This window comes from Gavia stellata, chromosome 6 (genome assembly GCF_030936135.1).
Source record: "Gavia stellata isolate bGavSte3 chromosome 6, bGavSte3.hap2, whole genome shotgun sequence".
NCBI lineage: Eukaryota > Metazoa > Chordata > Aves > Gaviiformes > Gaviidae > Gavia > Gavia stellata.
The window spans coordinates 39,157,915-39,177,308 of NC_082599.1; the positions used below are offsets into that span (position 1 = coordinate 39,157,915).

At 38.7% G+C, this 19,394-nt stretch overlaps 1 protein-coding gene across 4 annotated transcripts; it reads left to right on the forward strand.

The window, feature by feature from the left end:
• The first annotated feature begins 25 nt into the window (after positions 1-25).
• Positions 26-9,949, forward strand: BTD (biotinidase). Of its 4 annotated transcripts, XM_059818741.1 has the most exons (5): positions 222-253; positions 4,978-5,212; positions 6,749-6,898; positions 8,334-9,564; positions 9,838-9,852. In XM_059818741.1, exons 2-4 carry the CDS (start codon positions 4,982-4,984, stop codon positions 9,516-9,518), a joined length of 1,566 nt encoding a protein of 521 aa, XP_059674724.1. In that variant the 5' UTR covers positions 222-253; positions 4,978-4,981; the 3' UTR covers positions 9,519-9,564; positions 9,838-9,852. The 4 variants fall into 4 exon arrangements, with proteins under 4 accessions (XP_059674725.1, XP_059674724.1, XP_059674722.1 ...); XM_059818742.1 differs by lacking the exon at positions 222-253 and adding an exon at positions 26-66 and having other exon boundaries at positions 8,334-9,949; XM_059818739.1 differs by having other exon boundaries at positions 8,334-9,949.
• Positions 9,950-19,394: the final 9,445 nt, after the last annotated feature.

The following is a 19,394-nucleotide window of genomic DNA, read 5'->3' on the forward strand; positions in this document are numbered from 1 at the left end:
GACAGCAGAGGGGGCGGACGCGGGGGGGGGGGGGTCGCGGATGTCCACCTCTGACCCCGTTGGCAGGCGGTGCGGGGAGTGGGGCGAAGGTTGGAGAAGTCTCCTATTGGCTAGAGCGGGCACCCAATTAGAGGCCGGAAGGCGCCTGCCTCCTCCCCCCCGCCCCGCGCCCCCACGAAGCCGTAGGCCCTTGGCGGTGCCGAGCGCGCAGCAGCCGCCAGGGCGCGCGGGCGGCCGGGCCCGGAGAGGCCCCGTGAGTCGCAGCGTGGGGCGTGCGGCGCGGTGGCGCGCGGGGAATGGCCGTTAACCGGCGACGGATCCCGGCTGAGAGCGGTTGGGGCGGGGGGCGAGAGGGGCGGGCGCCGCCGCCCCGCAGTAAGGGGCAGGGAGCCGTGCGGGTGCGCCCTGCTCCTGTCGGTAGCAGGGGAAGTGGGGGCGGCGCTCTGTGCCTCGCCAAGCGATCGGCCTCAAAATGGAGGAGGCGCGAGCGGGTGGTCGGGTTCACCGTCCGGCCCAGGCCGCCGTAAGGCCGCGCCTGGCCTGTGGCAGCTCGACCTCGGAGGCCTGTGGGAGCTGCAGGGCGAACCGCGTTTGTAACTAGGGCAGCCTTCTCCGCGGTGTAACACTCTGGCTTTGTGGAGTTGGTCAGAGACTGCTGACACTGAGTGGGGCAAAGTACAGGGTAGTTTTAGATGAAGATACCCCAACACCAGCATTCATGAGAAGAAGCGGGAGTGTAGTGTGAGATGCTTCTCCAAAATCCTCACTGAAGGATGGTGCGCACCATTTTACCTGGCTCTGCCCATCCTGGCCATGCCAAGCTTGCACATGTCCGAGAAGTGGCCCAGTTGGCAATGTGTTCTGCCCCACCCTCTGACTTGTTGGTTGTGCTACCATCTGGAGTTGTTCCAGCTGAACCACTAATAACAGCAGCGTTCAGTTCATCCACACTCCGTTAATAACTTAGATAACGTAGATCTTTTAATTATGAGACAAAGCGTATTTCACAAATCCTGTGAAATGTATACCACATGTTGTAAAACATTATATTGGAATGGGCAACATTCTTTAAAAATAGATTGCACCTCTGGATAAAAGCCAGGAAACTGGAGCAAGGTTATATAATGCGTTGCACACAGAATAAACATTTTTTTGGAAAGGAAATGCAAGATACCTGTTTCAATTGAGCTATGATTGCATTGCTAAAAAAACCTTCATAAAAACCTATATAGTAAAATACTGTATTAAAATATAGTGCAGCATCTAAAAGCAGTAGACAGGAGGGATCGGTGAAAAAGACTTGAATTTCACTGTATCTTTACATCTAGGTAGGGGCTGTTGTGTTATATATTCTGTATATTAGAATGGCAGCAACATCACAATTCATGGATATCACTTAATGTAAAAAAGACTTTTAATTATTTTTTCATAGCAAATTTAATATTTTGTCAAGTAATTATTAGTGTTTGTGTTACTATAGCTTAAAAGGCGTTTGCTATTAATCGCTTAAAAGGACCAAGACTAGTGCTGTGCTGCTTCTGTTTTTTACAGTCTGTTGAATTCTTTGGAATATAAAAGTGCTAAGAAGCAGGGTATGTATTGCTTTTCTCTGTGTATATGTCTATGTATGGTGAGAGTTGACAAACTTCTAAGTTTCCAAAGTTGTTGAGTCAGTGACTGGATGCTTTACAATGTACTGAGATTAGATGGTTCCGAAAAACTGAATAGGAAAACAGTCTGCACTGTGACTGGGGGAAAAACTTGTCTGAATCGGCATCCGAACTTAACACCAGTCCTTCTACCTTTTGTACAGAAGTATAGCTAGAATACTGTGACTGCATGACAGTAATACTGCTATGAAATACTTGTATTTGGGTGAGATGTTCCTACTGAAGTGTATCTGCCAGGCAAAAGATCACATAAATCACAGGAAAGGGGCAGAAAAAGAGATTAAATTATAAAGCATTTCAGTGCATGAAAATTTCTTCTAGAGTCATGGCTCAGGTGAGGTGACAGCTCTGTAGACCCTAAACAAATTAACTTCTCTTCAAGGAAAGGATTTATTAGATAATGTAGCACTTTCTGTTATGGGAAAAAACCCAATGTGGCTGAGACTTATTTGTAGTCTCAGAGCCTAAGGGCTGAGTAAACCCTGATGCTATCCTTATTTTGGCTGGAAAGGTTACTATCCCCAAGCCCAGCCTTGGAGCTTGTCACAGCTCTCCTTGTTAGAAGCAATCCATTAGATAGCAGGGTTTTGTTGTTTAAGCTGTCAAATATGGAAAGGCATTAGGGACCACTCACGTAAGTGCTCAGCCATCGTCTGTAGGACTAGCAGTAATCACAACCCAGGGTAAGGACTCAGAGGAGTTATTTTAGTTATTATTTTAGTGCACCCAGGTTCAGCCAGATGGGATTGTGTAGTTGGATGTTCAGTGCTAAACCTCTTGTGCATCTAAATGAGGAAGGTTAGTACTTGGAGTGTTTCTGACTGCCAGAAAATAAACCATGGCAGAAAAACGAGAATTCTCCAAGCATGTCTGTAAAATACAACATTTGTAGAAGCCCATTACCTGTTTGTTTGGTTTAGATGGTAAAAAGGCTATTTTTCTAACGCATAGCAATTCCATCCTGTGATCTGAAACACACCAACTTTTTCCATCACTAGTAATGATGAATTCTAATTACATCTTCGTTGACAACTTTGTTGAGGAACGGCTGACTAGAACCCATTCCTGTCCTAAATAGGCGTTTTGGCTCTGAAGGGATGACAGAAATAGAAAAGATAGTTTTGTCAGTGAAGTGCAACACTGTGTGTTTATTTTCAGTGGCTTCTTTAACTGTGAGAGGCTTCCCACGTCTCCTCTCCCTCCCCCTGCTGCTGTTTAGTATCTTCATATGTACCTTGGTATTTCATTTGCAAAGCTGAGCTGCATAGGATAAAGTAGGATCCTCTGTTCTTGATACGCATTGCCAAATCACGCCCCCCATAAGTACCGAGTGTTTTCCTTAAGATGCAGAATAGCAAGGGTAGCTTATTGTACATCACTTCTCAAAACTTTATAGAAATGGAGTATCTTTAATGTAACTGTTTACAGAGATGCCAAGGCTTTATTCTGTTTTTATTGTGCTTTAGGTAACTTAAATTTACCATTGAAGGCATGTATATATGGACACGTTGGCAAATTAAAGCTCAAGAAAATATGAATATGTAGTTGAGCTTAGCAGCATCTAATTGCCAAGTTACTTCTAGACCTCTGTAAGTGTTACTACGTATTAAAACCCTTTGGTTGAGCAAACAAGTCTGCCTATCATAGGCACTAAGGTGGTGATTTTCCTGTCCTACACAGGATTGTGTTGCTATCAAACCAGTACTGCAAATAGCATGTAAGGAAACAAATGGCTTAAACTAAGATATTACTTATTAAATGCTTTTGAATGGATTTCCTCACACTTCAATTTGTTCATTGTTAGATACGAAACCAGTTAGTGTTTAGATAAAAAAAAAAAAAAAAAAAAGGCAGCATTGAGGATTGTTTATTAGCTGCTTTTCATTCTAGAATTTAAGAAAATAGATATTTTAAGTTAACTTGCCATAGACTTTCTTTTGTAGGTATAAAACTACATTTAATATAACATGAATAAAAAATAAAAATGGGATTAGTTTAAAATTGATGTCTTTTTCCTGCTGAACTCCTAATGGGAACTAGAGAAGGCTCTTCATGCATGTGTCTTTCAGTCTGTATTTGCTTTGGAAAAATTCAGGGAGTTGTGGATCACAAAGATTGAAAGGCACCAAGAGTGTTTTGGAACATTTTTTTTCTTGGATAAAAGTTACCAAAGAGCAAATAGGATTAAAAAGTCAGTAACTGAACTTGAAAACTGTGGGCCATCACTATATAGTGTCAGTGTATCTCCCCTGCATGCTCTTTCAACTTCACTGATACTCAGCATTTAATTCCTTAATGATACTAATAAAAGTGTGCTGACAAATACGGAATTCTCATATTGTGAGAACAATTCTGAATAACATGGCATTTCTGTAGTATTTCTTAAGCATTGCACAGCCATTGACTGCGTCAGTCAGTCCTTGTTCTGTGTAAGTATTTTCCCAAGTTGGGAAGTCAAAAGACTACAAAAGACTACATGGGGAGCCCATATTGGAGAGAGTGCCCCAGCCTTCCAGAATCACTAATTCTTCATTTCTTTCTAAGAAAAGCTCAGTAATGCAAATTTTCTGCATTTTGTATGGATTTTTGCTTTATTGTTATTACTATGAAAGCATTTTTAACCTTGTCTATCTGCATTATATAGGAGGAATGCAGATCTGAATTGCACTCAATGTTTTTATAAATGTTGAAAAAAGCTGCACTGTATGAGACAAATTAGTCTATTAATTACATATGTGGAATTGGAATAGAGTGAATCCATAATCCATCAGGAGAGGCATTTTCATGATAGAAAGATAAATAAATGCAGAAGTAGTGTCTAGTGTAAGTCTTTTGGCAATTACCTGTTTCAGTATTGATAAAATAAGTTATATCACTACTTGACTACTAAATATAGTGTCCAAATAATTTTAGGAAATGCTACTTTTAAATACATCCCTCATCATCAAATGAGGGAGAAACTGCAAATTTGCTTTTAACTTTTCCCAAGGATGGTTTGATATATGGTGTGAAAAATCTATAAAGGAATAATAAAATTAATTGGAAAGGGAGAAGAAGCAAGGAGATCAGTAGAACTATATATGAAGCTAAAATGCTTTTAAACAGGACACAGTTATTTAAAGCACCAACATAGAGCTAAGGTTTAGAAACAATATGCACGTGATTGTTCAGGAATTTTAAAACAACACAGTTCAAACACTGCTAAGAGTCTCAGTTACAGTCCATATTTAATTGTAAATTTAAACTTGTGACACTATTTGTTACTCAAGCTCCCCCCACTCCACCTTTTTTTTTTTTTTCCCTCTAGATTTATGGCATACACCATGGTGGATGCATGCTGGAAGCTGTCCGTCTGTTTTCTTTGCTGTCAAGTTGTCTCAGGAAGAATTAGGAGGGAGGGGCATTATGTTGCTGCAGTGTATGAACATGAGTCCATACTGAGTCCTAACCCAACAGCCCTGGTCGATCGACAGTCTGCGCTGGAGCTCATGGGCAGAAACCTAGACATCTATGAAGAGCAAGTAGTGGCTGCTGCAAGACAGGTATGCTGCAGCTTAGTAGCAGTTGCATGTGTCCTATGTATATCTAGAGTAAGTGCTATTTGAGGATAATCTTTCACATTTGTGTTCCCAGGCAACTAAAGCTATATTTATATACATAACTATGGTCTGGTTTTTCAGACATTCTGACCTGCCAGCAGCTCTGAAAAAAAATCAGGCCAATTAGCAGCTTGCCTGACTTGAGTTATTCCAAGCTTGGAAAAACATGCCTATAGTTGTTTAGTATAGGGAAATTAATTTTCTATTTTGGTCTGAATACCTAGCTCCTTTCTGTTTTTAATTGAAAGACTGTCTTACAGGCAGCTGTCTTTGTGTTTGATTTTATTCCAGTGCTCTCAGTGGAAATTCCTGAATGTTTCTAAAAACCAAGGAAGTTAAATGCTTTGGAAATGAATGTTCCACCATTAACAACTTTGCGGAAGTAAAGTTTTCCATTCCTTTCTCCTAGCCTCCATGGAATGGTTCTCTGTCTAAATATATTTAGAGGAGAGCGACTAGTATTTCTGGCTGTTCTTATGCACAGCCTCCTTTCCTACCCTCCCCAAGAAAACCCAAAGCTGGTTCTAGTCAGAGGAAGCAGGCATTACTGTCCCTATGCAGAGAAGAAATGACTTGCAAGTTTCACAAGTCTATTGTTTTGGAACAGAAGAGTTACAGTTTTTATATAATTTTTAAAAGTGTTTGGTTTTGGGGTTTTTTTTAAGAATGATGACGGGGCATCACAGTCCAGAAGCATAATAGCTACTTTCACTCAGTACTGCATCCAAGACGCATAAATTGTCTCAAAGACATAGCACAGATAACACATTCGAACTGACTTTTGAACAGTCACAGGAATTTGAGTGACTGATGCGGTGTCTGATTTAAGAGGAATCCTCCACATTTTTAGGAACAGATCTCCCTGAACTTCAGGTAAAGCCAGCCTAGCTCTGGCATGACTACATTTCTACTAGAATCTGCATTGCTTCCACAGTCAAGCTGTTTCTAAAAACAATCCCAGTAGTACCCTATCCAAGCCTATATACTTAATCATGGTATATAGCCCAGACTAAGTGATGCTGCACCTTTGTCACAGTTACAGCACCTTTGACACAGGTGTAGCATCTTTGATGTAGTTTATCTGCAAATAGCATAATACTGAAAAAAATTAAGACAAATTTTATCATAATCAGTCTTTAACCTGAATAATGTCATTCTCATGACTGCTGTGAATGGCAAATACCTGTGTAAGAATTTGGATGAAGTTGGCTTTTACTTGCATGCCCTTAAAATAATGTCAAATAGGTTATTTTTCAAGCTGGATGCATGCGTCAGGTTAAATAAGCTTTTTTAATACATGTAGTTATACCTACTATGAAATCAAAGAAAAGATATTTTCAAACTACATTCTTGTCAAAACATACTTGGGTTATCCTTAACTTTCTTTAGCTCTTTTTACCCATTAAATTCCCTTTTTTTCCTTTTCTATTTAGGTTGGTTTTGCTTCACCTACAAAACATGTCTTTGTTTTACATACAGGGAGCACAGATCATTGTTTTTCCTGAAGATGGAATCCATGGCTTCAACTTCACCAGAAGCTCCATTTACCCTTACTTAGATTTCGTTCTGCATTCACAGTCTGTGAAGTGGAATCCATGCAGAGAGCCCTATTTGTTCAATGACACAGAGGTAAATGTAGGAGTGATTTCTGCAGAGAGGTGGAATAACTGAATGCTGGATTTGTGCTCCAAGTGGGAAACTAGCTCTAGTAGTTTGGCTTAGGGAAGTAAGCAAGAAATTTAACAACTCGTAGTACCAGATTCTGTTTACATGAACTCTCAGTTTATGCTGGTTTAATTCTTAGCAGAGGAGGGTTTTAGATGCATATATGCAAGAAGATTAGCTTGTTTATGAGCCATCTGAATTTGTCATCTCCCCTCCTCAACCTATGAAATGGTAATCACTCTCTAATAAGATACATTGTTAGTAGTGTTATTTTGAACAACATTGTTTTCTATAAAATAATTTAGCAGTGTCTTCACTTTTGATGCATTCTTGTTACTCATTTTTAATGATTTAATGACATCAGAACATTCTGACACAGTGATTGTGTGTAAAATGATTAGCACAAGTAACAGGACTTGACCTACTATAATGTAATAGAAGTCACAACTTAGCACAGACCGAGTGTGATTACAGAAGATGTGACCTACAAGTTACAAAAATAGTATTTTCATGGACTGTTCTGAATCTGAAGTGAAAATAACCATGCTTAGTAATACAGACTGTTTATTCCTATTAAGGTTACGGTAGTCAATATAATGAAAGTAAGTAATCATGCACATGCCTACTAAGCAGAATTTGTGTGCAAACCTTAATTGCAGTTGTAAATGGTGACCTGCTTTGGCCTATGAATCTTTACTACCAATGATCATGCACAAGAAAGCAAGAACTTAGTTTGTCATTCAGATCCTATTTGGAGATTGCAGTACTGGCAGTCTTTGGTACAGCTTTCTATGGTGTGAAAGAGACATCCCAGTAATACTGTAGTCTGTAACTTTTTGTATTTCTTTTCTATAACTATCCAAAGTCTATCTGTTTACATCCCTGCTTCTCTAAGTTGTAGCTAGTAATCACTTTTAAAAAATTTAGAGTAAAACCACCTAGTTGCAGGAATAAGCCATTGCAAGTGCAAATGATCATTATTAGACGTTTGCTGTTCAAAAGGCACACACAGATCAGTTATTCTGCCTTATCAAAGCTTTCAGTTGACCTATGGTGTTTTAAAGCAACTGGTGCTCCTGTGACAGCCAGAAGTTTCTGAAAATTAATGTCCTTGACATAGATTTATTTCTTTACTTCTCAGGAAATAAAACCTAGCTAGTTTTTTTCAGTGGTATTTTGAAATTAATATCTGAAATACTTTTCAGTCTAGAAAGCTACTGGTTCCAGTAGCTTTCATCACAAAATCATCAGTACTTTCAAATTTTACAGATATGGTAAAATGTGTTCAATTTCCAGTTGAAAATAATAATTCGAAAAGCCTTAAGTAAGTCATAGCTGCTTAAGTAAAACTTATCCCTCCATATTCTGAAGTGCTTATATTTCCCATACTGTTCTCCAGGTTCTTCAGCGTCTGAGCTGCATGGCACTGAAGAACAAAATATTCCTTGTGGCAAACTTAGGAACTAAGCAACCCTGTGAGCACACTGATCCTCACTGTCCATCGGATGGAAGATACCAGTTCAATACCAACGTGGCATTCAATGATGACGGTATGCTGGTAGCCACGTATCGCAAACACAATCTCTATTTTGAATACGCTTTTGATACCCCTCCAGAGCCTGACTACAAACTCTTTGATACCCCTTTTGCTGGCAAGTTTGGTATGTTCACTTGCTTTGATATACTCTTTTTCGAGCCTGCAGTGAACCTCATCAGACAATACAATTTGAAACAAGTTGTATATCCGACTGCCTGGATGAACCAGCTCCCGCTCCTGTCTGCTGTAGAATTTCAACAAGCTTTTGCAACAGCTTTCAACATCAATATTTTAGCAGCTAATATCCACCACCCTACCTTGGGCATGACAGGGAGTGGCATATACACTCCAGTCAAATCATTTGCATACCACAACATGGAAAGTTATGGTGGCAAACTCATAGTAGCAGAAATTCCTGTGATTACCACAGATTACAAAAACAATTTGGAGAGTAATGAAAGATTCAGAGAGAACTTACATCACTCATGCAAGACTTTTACAGGCGCCTCAATGGATGATCAAGTTTGCTTTAAGGAGGAACAAGAGAGCCCCGGCAGAGTATCAGAAAAAGGAAATGAACAGTTACCTCCCCTGTTTTATGCAGAAATGATGTATGACAACTTTACTTTCGTTCCTGTATGGGGGGAAAAAGGAGAGCTCCAGGTTTGTGCCAATACCCTTTGTTGTTACTTAAACTATCGGAGAGCTGTTTTAACGGATGAATTATATGCTTTGGGAGTTTTTGATGGGCTCCATACAGTGCATGGCACATACTATGTCCAGGCCTGTGCATTAGTAAAGTGTGGTGGTCTCAGCTTTAGCACTTGTGGCCAGGAGGTTACAGATGCCACTGCTCTGATAGATTTCCAGCTATGGGGAAATATGAGTACCCCTTATATCTTTCCTTTACTGCTGACATCTGGTATTACCTTGGACTTTGCTGATCACATGGGCTGGAAAAACAACCACTATTTCATAAGCAGAAATGGAACATCTTCTGGCCTACTGACAGCTGCTCTATATGGACGATGGTATGAAAAGGACTAGCACAGATACTTGACTGAATCAGAGAACAACTGCCTGGATGTTCAGAGTATGTATCTTAAGTTGTTGAACATCTGTACTTCCTAGAGCTTCAGGTATGTTTGTTACATGATTGACTGATTAGATTCCACATTTGAAACAATATCTAAGAGTCTGTAAGTACAGTCTGTACCTTGGTAGCTTATGTCTTACCAGAAGTAAAACACCTGCCTTCCAGAGATAAAGGCTTGTTGTGATGCGTTGAGATGGTTTATATTGGGAAAATAGTATTTCTCATTTCAACTGAATTTGTTCCTTTTAATTTAATCCTTTGGTTTTCTAGGGTCCTGGCTAGGCGTATGGAAATGAATGGAATGGAAAAGCATTGTAAAAGGAAGAAAAATAGGAAAGGGAATGAAGACACGAATACCATGCGTGACATGCATGAAAATGTATCATCTGTAGGCATACATACAGCTTGTATATGGTGACGTTCTGATTTCTGGTTAGGGTGCTGTGATTTTTTTTTTTTCTTAAAAGAGTCAAAACCCCCCAGCTGAAATCATTACCATTTACTGGCCACTTGGCTGGCTGTAATCCCATTAGAAAACTCAGTGAGTTTTCTCACATACTTTTAACAGTAACCAAATGTTACAGTTGTGAACATCTGCGGAACAGCTAGTCTGGGGAAGAGGATACCAAATGGTTGTGAAAAACTAGACTGCATTAAGACATAATTTCCAACCTACTGTGTAAGGAATTGTGTTTAAAGAAAACGTCAGCAATGAATATCAACGACTATATTATGTACTGTTTAAGTACTTTAACTTTCCCAGTTTAAAAGAGAGGTCATTTCAAGACTGTTTTGACTTTAAGACAGCTTACATGTTGTTCATAAATTCATTCAACAGGACCTATGAAAAGCACATAATGAATTGTGGCACAGCAAGCTTTTTACATAAATACTTCACATGCCAGATGGCAGGTTCCTGCTGCTGAATGAGTAAAACACACCATTCTTTCCAGAGCAATAACTAGATTAAGTGCTACAAATATTGTAACTGCAGTGACAAACTATTCTACTGCAGTGAAGAAGTTGGGAAGAGAATATTCAAGGGATATTAATTTGGGGTTAAATTATAATTTATAATAATAATTTATTCTCAAGCATTATAATTTTGTGTGGTCTTACTGGCTGTTATGACTTCATCTGCGTAATAGCTGTTGAGTAATGGAATAAACACAGCCCTTCCGTTGGTGAGTCCTCACGTTCCATTTGCTCAGTCTGTTAGTTGCATTCCAGTGGCCCGGAGAAGCAGTGAGGAGCAGAACACTAATGGGGGAGTGGCGAGTCTCTGTTTCGGTGGTCTGAGTCAGTTCTGAGATGCGTTCAAACTCAAACCACTACAGCAGCTACAAGTATGCCTACTGAAAGGTGCTCAGTAAGCTGCTTTGAATAAACTCACTTTCTGGTTTCAGAAAGCAAAACAACCAAGAAATTCCTGAATTTCTACCTCAAGGCTTTTAAATATTTATGAACTTGTGCTCTATCAAACCTCCCTTCTCCAAGCTGTACTACTGTGAGCCGGGACGCAATCACACTCAGTTTTGATATAGACACACAACAGGTTCATTTATCCTGCAGCATATATTGGACAGAAATAAAGAGGGGAATGTCTATATCTTGTTAGACATAAACTTGTCGATGTAAAAGTAGGCCATCCCACCACAGGTTTATTAAAAATCATTAATTCTTTGGGATCCATAGTGGTGTTCTTGCTGAATGCTGCACAAATTTTAGAACTTACAGGGTAAAACAGAAAAGCATTTGTGGTGCTTATTGTACTTCTGATTCTAGTACCATAATGACCAAGTCTAAAAGAAAGGAACAATGAACGGCTGGAGGATTTCAGCTCTCAGGACAAGCCTCCCCACCTCAGTTTGTAGGCTGAAAAACATGCATCCTCTTGCTCTAAATACTGTTTTGCATTTAGTTCTAAAGCAGACTGAAATAGCATTACACATATTTGCTATGCTTAAGGAAAAAAAATGCATTTATCTGTGAGATACTTGCAAAGTGTGTTCCACAGATGTATTCAACTTTGGGTATGTCAAAACTATTAGAAAACAAGCCATTCTGGCCCTACCATTTGCATGGCTTTGCTCTGTCTTTTCCCTGAGGACAGCAGGCGTCAAGTATTAGAGTGTGTTTTCATACTTTGTTCCCTTCACCCAAAAAAGCAGGCTTTAGCAAAGAGACACTAGAAGCCGCGGAACAGACAGTACTAGACACAGTGAAGAATTACCAGTATGTAACTTCCCCCACACCATCCCGTTCTTTGAGTGACAACAGATGTAACTGTTCTGAAACAGGGTGACCAGGTGGTAACCTACAACACTCACCACCACTGACTGGCGGGCTTTGGAAGTCTGGGCTGGAACAGCAATTCCCACATTGCCCTGCTGAATGCAGCACCGGTCCCAAACAACCCGGTGTTCCTGTGAGTGAAGGTACGTACCATTTACTGAGGAGGTGTGAGAAGCCTTCAGCAAGGCTGATGTTCACACAAGCAGACTCAAAACATACTGTAATGCAGCCCATCATCTAATATATCTTCAATGGATACAAGCAGTTTTATTAAAGCTTCCTGAATGGTTTCCGTCTGTGAGTGCAAGCAGAAACAAACCAGAACACAAGGATCTTTTGACATACGGGAAGTACAGCTTAAGTCTAGAACAGCTTTAAATCATTCCGTCTGTTGACTTAATTTAAGTTGGGATTTGGAAATTTGTACCGAGACCAAAGGAACATCCTGTCTGAGACAGACAGCAGGGGAAGACAACCAGAGAAACTGTTTGTCCAGGTAGGGATAACAGCATGTGAGTCAGAAGTGTTGGGGTTTCTTCATGAGGGATCTGCTACTTCAGCATTTACATGACCAGTGAGTTTTCCAGGTGGATGTGGGGATACTCTTGAGTACAGTGAGAGAAACCACCAGAAAGCACACCAAAGGAGCATTCGGCAAACAGGACGTTGGAGTTAAGTTACTGAGAGGCACATGAACAGGCTGAGGAACTGATAACAGACTGGGACAATCTGTTCGGAACAAAGATCTTCACAATACACAAGTGGGCATAAGCTTATTTAAGCAGATATTCACAGGTGAAATGAACAGGACTGAAGTGACTGAGCTTCAAGAGCCTCCTGCAATCAACACGGAAGTAAGGAAGCCATCGTCATGAGGTACAGCATGGTCTTGCCCAGGATGCGACCTGTCTTGCAGCATCAGTTATTTAACAACACCCCAGCATCACAGAAAGCTAAAGAGGACCAACACAAAAAACTGACTCCCCTCTTTGGCTGCTTCAGACATACCCTCTAAAGTGAATAAAAGACCCAACGGCAGAAAATTAAATTTGCAGAACCGTTAGAGGACCCAATGAATGCCTAAACAACACTACTGACACACACATAGATTCGGTGGCTAGAGAGAACTACCCCCTCCTCCTCTGTTTACGTAGGTTAAAAAAAACCCCCAAAATGGTGACAAATGCCATTCCTGAACCCCCCAAATATTCACAGGTTGAAGTGAGAGTTATCGCTCAATCAAGTTTTTAATGGTCAACGGCAATGGAAGTACTTCAGAGATTCATTGTGCTCTCCTTCCTCCACTGGAAGAGCAGGCGTAGGCAACGCAAGTCAGAACTCAAAGACGATAGTTAGTGGTACCCACAGCAGATCAAACAAACTCTTGGTAGAAGAGATCAGAAAGGTTCAATTCAGCAAGATCTTACTAGATTCTAAGAAAGATTTTTAACATTTTAAGAAAACTATATAGACAGCTTAACTAACACAATTTGGCAAGGGATAGGAAATAATATGACAGAATAGGACATAAATCCTTAGATTTTGCTTTAAAGCTATTTAAAGCATCTAATATATTCTTTTAACATAAAAGAACACCTGAGACCTCAGTGTCTTAAGCTTTGTGAACTAAGTCAACTCCCAGGTACAATGAGAAGAAAACCTGCACATCTGTCATTTGACAAGGCTCGGAAGTGGGCATTTGTTGTGTTCTGTTGTGAGTCTGAATAGCAAAATTTCTGGTTGCTTCTATTGCAATTTTAATGGAAAAAAAAGAGAATGTAAGGTATTTTTCTCCTCTTTAAGTATTTAGTGACACTAACAATATTAAGGCAGCTTGAAAGGCTCTTTAGGTTCCATATTATTCAACTATGTTTACAGTTACATGGTGAAATACTGCAAGATTCCTTTCCCAACCTTGGCTTGAAAATTGCTAAAACATATCATGGAATGGAGGGAGCTCAATTTATCCTAATGTAAAAATAACACACAGCACCAGGGAAGCATGGATAATTTATATGCTGCTTTATTTGAAGACAAATAACAGTGCTAAAGAGACTGGGATACTGGGTTGGAAAGAGTTGCAAGAAGTCTTCAAGTCCTGCAAGTAGGGACATTTGTCTTCTTCCCCTGTCAGGAATGTTCAGTTCCGAGGTGAGTTGTAGAGACAGGAAAAAGCCCACAACTTGAAAATTTTAGTCACATCTGTAGCTATTTTTCTCCCATGGAAAGGAAACTAAAACACTCTTGCAATTTTCCTGGGCTCTACATGACTGAACAACTGAAAGAAACACCCTTTCTGAGGCTGCCATTTCAGAGAGTTTTTCTCTCAGTAGGTATGTGAGGATACATGGATTAGTCTAGAGACCCGGGTGACAGTTTTCAACATCCAGCCAGGCGCTTCCTTCTCCTGTTTAGCAATAAAACAAAGGGATTTTTGTGATAAAGCTTATAGTTCATTATAAATAGAATAATAGGATTTTTTTTTAAGAATGACCAGTTGTTTTGCCATTTCAAATTAATGCACGGTGGTTCCTTTGCACTTAACATTCTTCAAAACATATGGATATTATAGTGAAAAAGGACTCCAGAAAAATAAAAAAGCCAGTGCTATCAGCTTAACAAAGAGCGAGACCTATGTTCCATCTCTTCACATTTAACATCTCAGGTTTCAGTCTGTAAAGGAGACCCATGTTTTGTAAATGACTATCTTGTCCAATTCAATACAGATTTATTTAAAAAGTGGTTTATCCTAATCTGAAAGAATTCTTCTCCAGCTGTCCCATCAGCTTCTGCAGCATATAAAAGGATTATAAGGAAGCCATCACAAATCATTGAGATATTACTACAAGAGGCAAAAATTACCAGTCAGTCTTGTATTTAAGGATTTATATGAATTTGCTGGACTAACTTCAAGAACTAAAATACATGATATTAAAATGGATTTTGCCAAGTTTACATCCAAACCTACGGAAGTGGTGTTAAAAGTTTAAACTACTTAATAAGAGATTATGAAGGTCCTTCCCTCCAAGTCTGATCCAACCAGGACTGGATTATCAGGAATTACTGTTATCAGAAATCAATACTTTTTAACCAAAAGCACGATGACATTTCTTTTGAGAAGTGGGTATGTACCATGAGCAGAGCCGCAGAGCAGGCAAAGTGGTGGAAGATGAGGAGGGTACTCCTGCCAGCTTCTCCTGCTGCTCCTACAGCTACCGCTGGGGAAGCCCACAGACCTCCCTCACCCGCCCTGTGGTGCACTGAGCCAAAGAGCATGTCCCCCAGTTCTCCAGAACATAAACACATACCCTTTTTATGTAGGTTTCAGTTTTTAAGATGAGAACCTCACTGAGCCAAACATGGAATTAAGTAGTATGGGCTCTCCGGACACATCTAGCACTGTTAAAAATGTTCCATGATTATGCACATGAAAAAAATTCTAACAAATACATGCTAGACAACAGTCTTTTGTACAGTATTCACTGTTGCTTACAATCTTTCTACAGGCTTATCCTTTCACCCAGTTACTGCATGATTAACAGAAAGGTCAGCATAAACTTTTTTTTTTCCAATAAAGAAGTGAGCTGTCAGAACAACACTTGTATTATCTCAAACCAACTGGATTTAATGAACATTCTCTCTCTTTTTTTTGTGAACTAGAATATAAATAGAGTATGTTATTCTGGATTACTACAATAGTTGTTGCCTTTAAATGGATGTAATCTCTGGGCAAGACAGGAAGGTTAATTCCTCTCAAAATCAGAATTATTGGGTTGAAGAATCTGTAAACATTATCTCATGCTCCTTTTTAGTGATCTTCCATACAGCTTACGTTAACAGTTTTGGGATCTTTAGTGCCCTTTGTGTAGATGTTAAAAGGAGCAAAACTTTGAATTTTTAAATATTAAGTTTTTTAACCAAACATTTATTAATTCTTTAGCTTGGTAGAGAATTCAGAATTTTAAACCAGAAAATAGCCTACCAGAAAAAAATGCCACCACAACCAAGATCCAAATTTAAAAAGTGCATATTGCTAGCTCTTATTATTCCAAATATATTTATATGCTTATTTTGTACTTATCTAGGGGTGGGAAGCAATAAAGAGTAATAGGATGAAATACAAAGCAGGAGACACAGAGAGGTCAAAATTTTGTATGAAATTACAAGAAAAATCTTTTTGATTACAGTGGGGTCACTCGGGGCATGGGGGGAAGACAGACTGATTCTTCATTTTAACAACATCAAGCATTTATGCTACCACACTACACTCTAAAAGTAACAGCTTAGCCTAGGAGGTTGATACTAACGTGGCATTTTCTCCTGCAGAACATTTATCCTGAGAACTGAAAAACCCATAAAACATCCCAGAAGTCAGAGTACACAGGAAGCTGAGCAGAGCTGGTTGTTCTCATTCCTGAAGTCCATTCAATTTTTTTTTTTCAAGATAAAAAGGGTTTGTTTTATTCTAATATACTGCTTCAGGGGTCCAGCCAAGGCTCACTGCTCTCTCTTGCTGAAAATCCAAGAGATTGTTTGGATGAAGGTTGTAACAATAACTGTGCCCTATTCATCTGTACAAAAAGAGGAGGATTTGTTTTAGAAAGATGGAAGTTCCAATATAATTTTCTGGAAATGAACAGGCCTCCACTGAGGTATAAACACCTTTTTTTTTTTTTTTTTTTTTTTTTTTTTTAATACCACCTCCCCCAGCCACAGACAGCATTATTTGTTCTACAGAAACAAGGAACCTTCTGTTCCTTGACCTCTCATTAAGAACGTAGCCTCTGACCACAGTAGCATGTTCTTTAAACAAATCATGTTCCATTTTTGGAATAAGACCATATTCTAGTAATAGTCCCAATTATCACTTACAAGGCACAATTACTGTCCTACCCATACTGCCAGGTAGTAATGGAGAGGTTTTTTGGTTTTGTTTTGTTTTTTAAATAGGAACAATCAAATACACGCAAATTACAATCTACAGGCTCACTGAATAATTTCTAATTATGAGATACACAAATCACGTAACTCTGAATTCCTAAATGGAATTAACAATTTATAATAAAAAAGAGACAGATCTTTAGCTCTAAGAAGTTCACAAAACTAAACTGAAAAATAACGCCATTTTATGCGGCAAAAATTTTTCTTCTTCAATAGGTGAGCAGTAATGAAAAAGAAGCACAATTTCTGATTGATATAAGGAAACAAAGGTGTTCAACAGCCCTGTTGTCTTCATTTGCTTGTATTCCATAGCCAACTTCCATAAGTTTTAAACCAATGCCTTCTGAGCTTTTTCTCCTCTGTCAGCCAGGCACACAGTGGATATGAGTAGCTCTCAGTCTCTACTGCCCTGCTAATTTTTCAAAGAAGATGGGAGCGTCCCCTCCTGTAAACTGCCCTATGGCTACAGACACCACATTCTGAGGTAAAATGCCATCTTGAAATCAAGCAGAAATTAGCACAGATAATAAAGGCCTATTAATATAATCTTCTCACAGTTCCTTTGAAGCAACAAAACCAGGACAGTTTCATTAAAAGAAATATGCAATTGTTACCTTTTAAATAACAGGTATGCTACTTGGCATTCTGATTCAGATTTTCCAAAAGCCTATGAGGAAAAATGGGTCTGTGCTCCTTCAACCTTTGTATTTAAATAGATGCAGTGAATCTCAAGACAAGCCACTATGGATCTTTTAAGCGCTGCCTGCGTGCTCAGCTGAGGCACATACGTCACTCCCACAGAGCCCTACAGTTCGGAAGATTCAGAGGGAAGAAAACACAGAAATCACAGTCTCCCTGAAGTCATCTAATTCTGCTCACAGACAAATATACTGCATGTATAAACAATGAACACAGACACAAATGGTTAAGAAAGTAATACTTAAAAGGAAACCTGAAGGAATAATGAAGTAATTTAACATTTAAAATTATTTAAATAGCTCACCTTCACTTTAGAATTAAAATGCTGGCAAAGCCTTTGTGAAGTAAATTTTAGAAATTCTAACAGTTCAACAAAAGAGACTTTGTCATTAATGCTTAGTAGATACAAATAAATTATTCATTAGTAGAACTCACATTTGGGTTTTATTATACTCCATAAAATATACAGGAATCTTGAAGTACTGAAAGAGTGCAGGTAAATACAGTATTCAAGCAGTCACTATTTCTATGTACATGCTCATTAATTCTTCAAAAACCCCACAAAATTATCAAATAGATCAAAATATTGTCCCGTGTTTCCATACTATGTTCAGAAAACCAGCTGATAATTTACAGTATCATAAAGATTTCCAGTTTCACAATACAAAAAGGATAAAAAGGAAATTGGAATCAGTTTGTAGTAATTTATTTGTACTTTACCAGGACATGCAAGGATTCCTTGCATGTACATAAACAAATTCACTTGAAAAGTAACAGTTATAGTTAAAGCAGAGCCAAATAAAGTAAATATTCATATTTAACAGACAAAACTTTAGCTTACTAATGTCAGTTTTTCATTCTTCAGGCAATGAAAACCCCCACAGCAGTTTGTTATAAATTAAAAAAAAAAATCTTCGGGCAAGTCTGAACTACATTACAGGGACCTGTTTCTGCTGTTTATTTTCTAAATGGAGCACAACAAAGATACACAGCTTTTCCCACAGACCAGACACAGTACTTTTTTTTTCTAATAGGGAAATATACTTTTAAATTCACCTCCCCCCCTTGTAACTCCAGGGTTTAAAAAAACCATGATAGGGATATACAATTTTAATCTTACATACAAATTTATGATGTAAGGAAGTGGACAAATTGTCAAAAAGAACTCTCAGTCACAACAGGGTTATCAATACATTTCATTTTTTATGCAGTTTCATAGTTTCCAAGTTACTTGTGTATTTTTTAAATTAAAAAAATCTCAATTCAAAACCCAAAAGTTAAAAAATCTAAAACTGTGCAACAATTACTGTTTCCCTCCCACATCTCCCACCCCTTCCCTTGTTTATTACACTGTACATTTTTCACCCTGACTTCACCTTGTTAGCTGGTTTAATTTTAGTATTATAAAAGTATGACAAGCTCATTTTCATTTCTCCTAAAAGAAAAAGAAAACAAAACTTAAAAGTACATCTGCTTTCTTTCATGGTACATTTAATAGTGTCGGAAGGCTTTCAGATGATTAAAAAAAAAAATAAATCAACATTTAAAACCAAATCTAAGCTTCTTTTCCAGAAGTAATTAAGGTTTGGTTAGAACAACTTCTCAAACAACCTATTCCAGTTTTCACAAAAAGGTATTTCATTAAAAAAATCTTTTAAGTTATTTGGTCCTTTGGCAATTTGCAGCACAAACAATGCCTACTGTACCAAACTCATTTATTGCCTTCAAAATGGTTTTAGTTTTATTGATATTTAAATCTAGCATCCTTTGTGTTGTACAATAGCGTTGTTCATTTACATCAAGTAGGGTGCCCAGTCTACAGAAATTACTCCCGGCACCAGAAACAGAATGGTAGAATACAGTTAAACAAAACAGTTTTAACATTCTTTTTT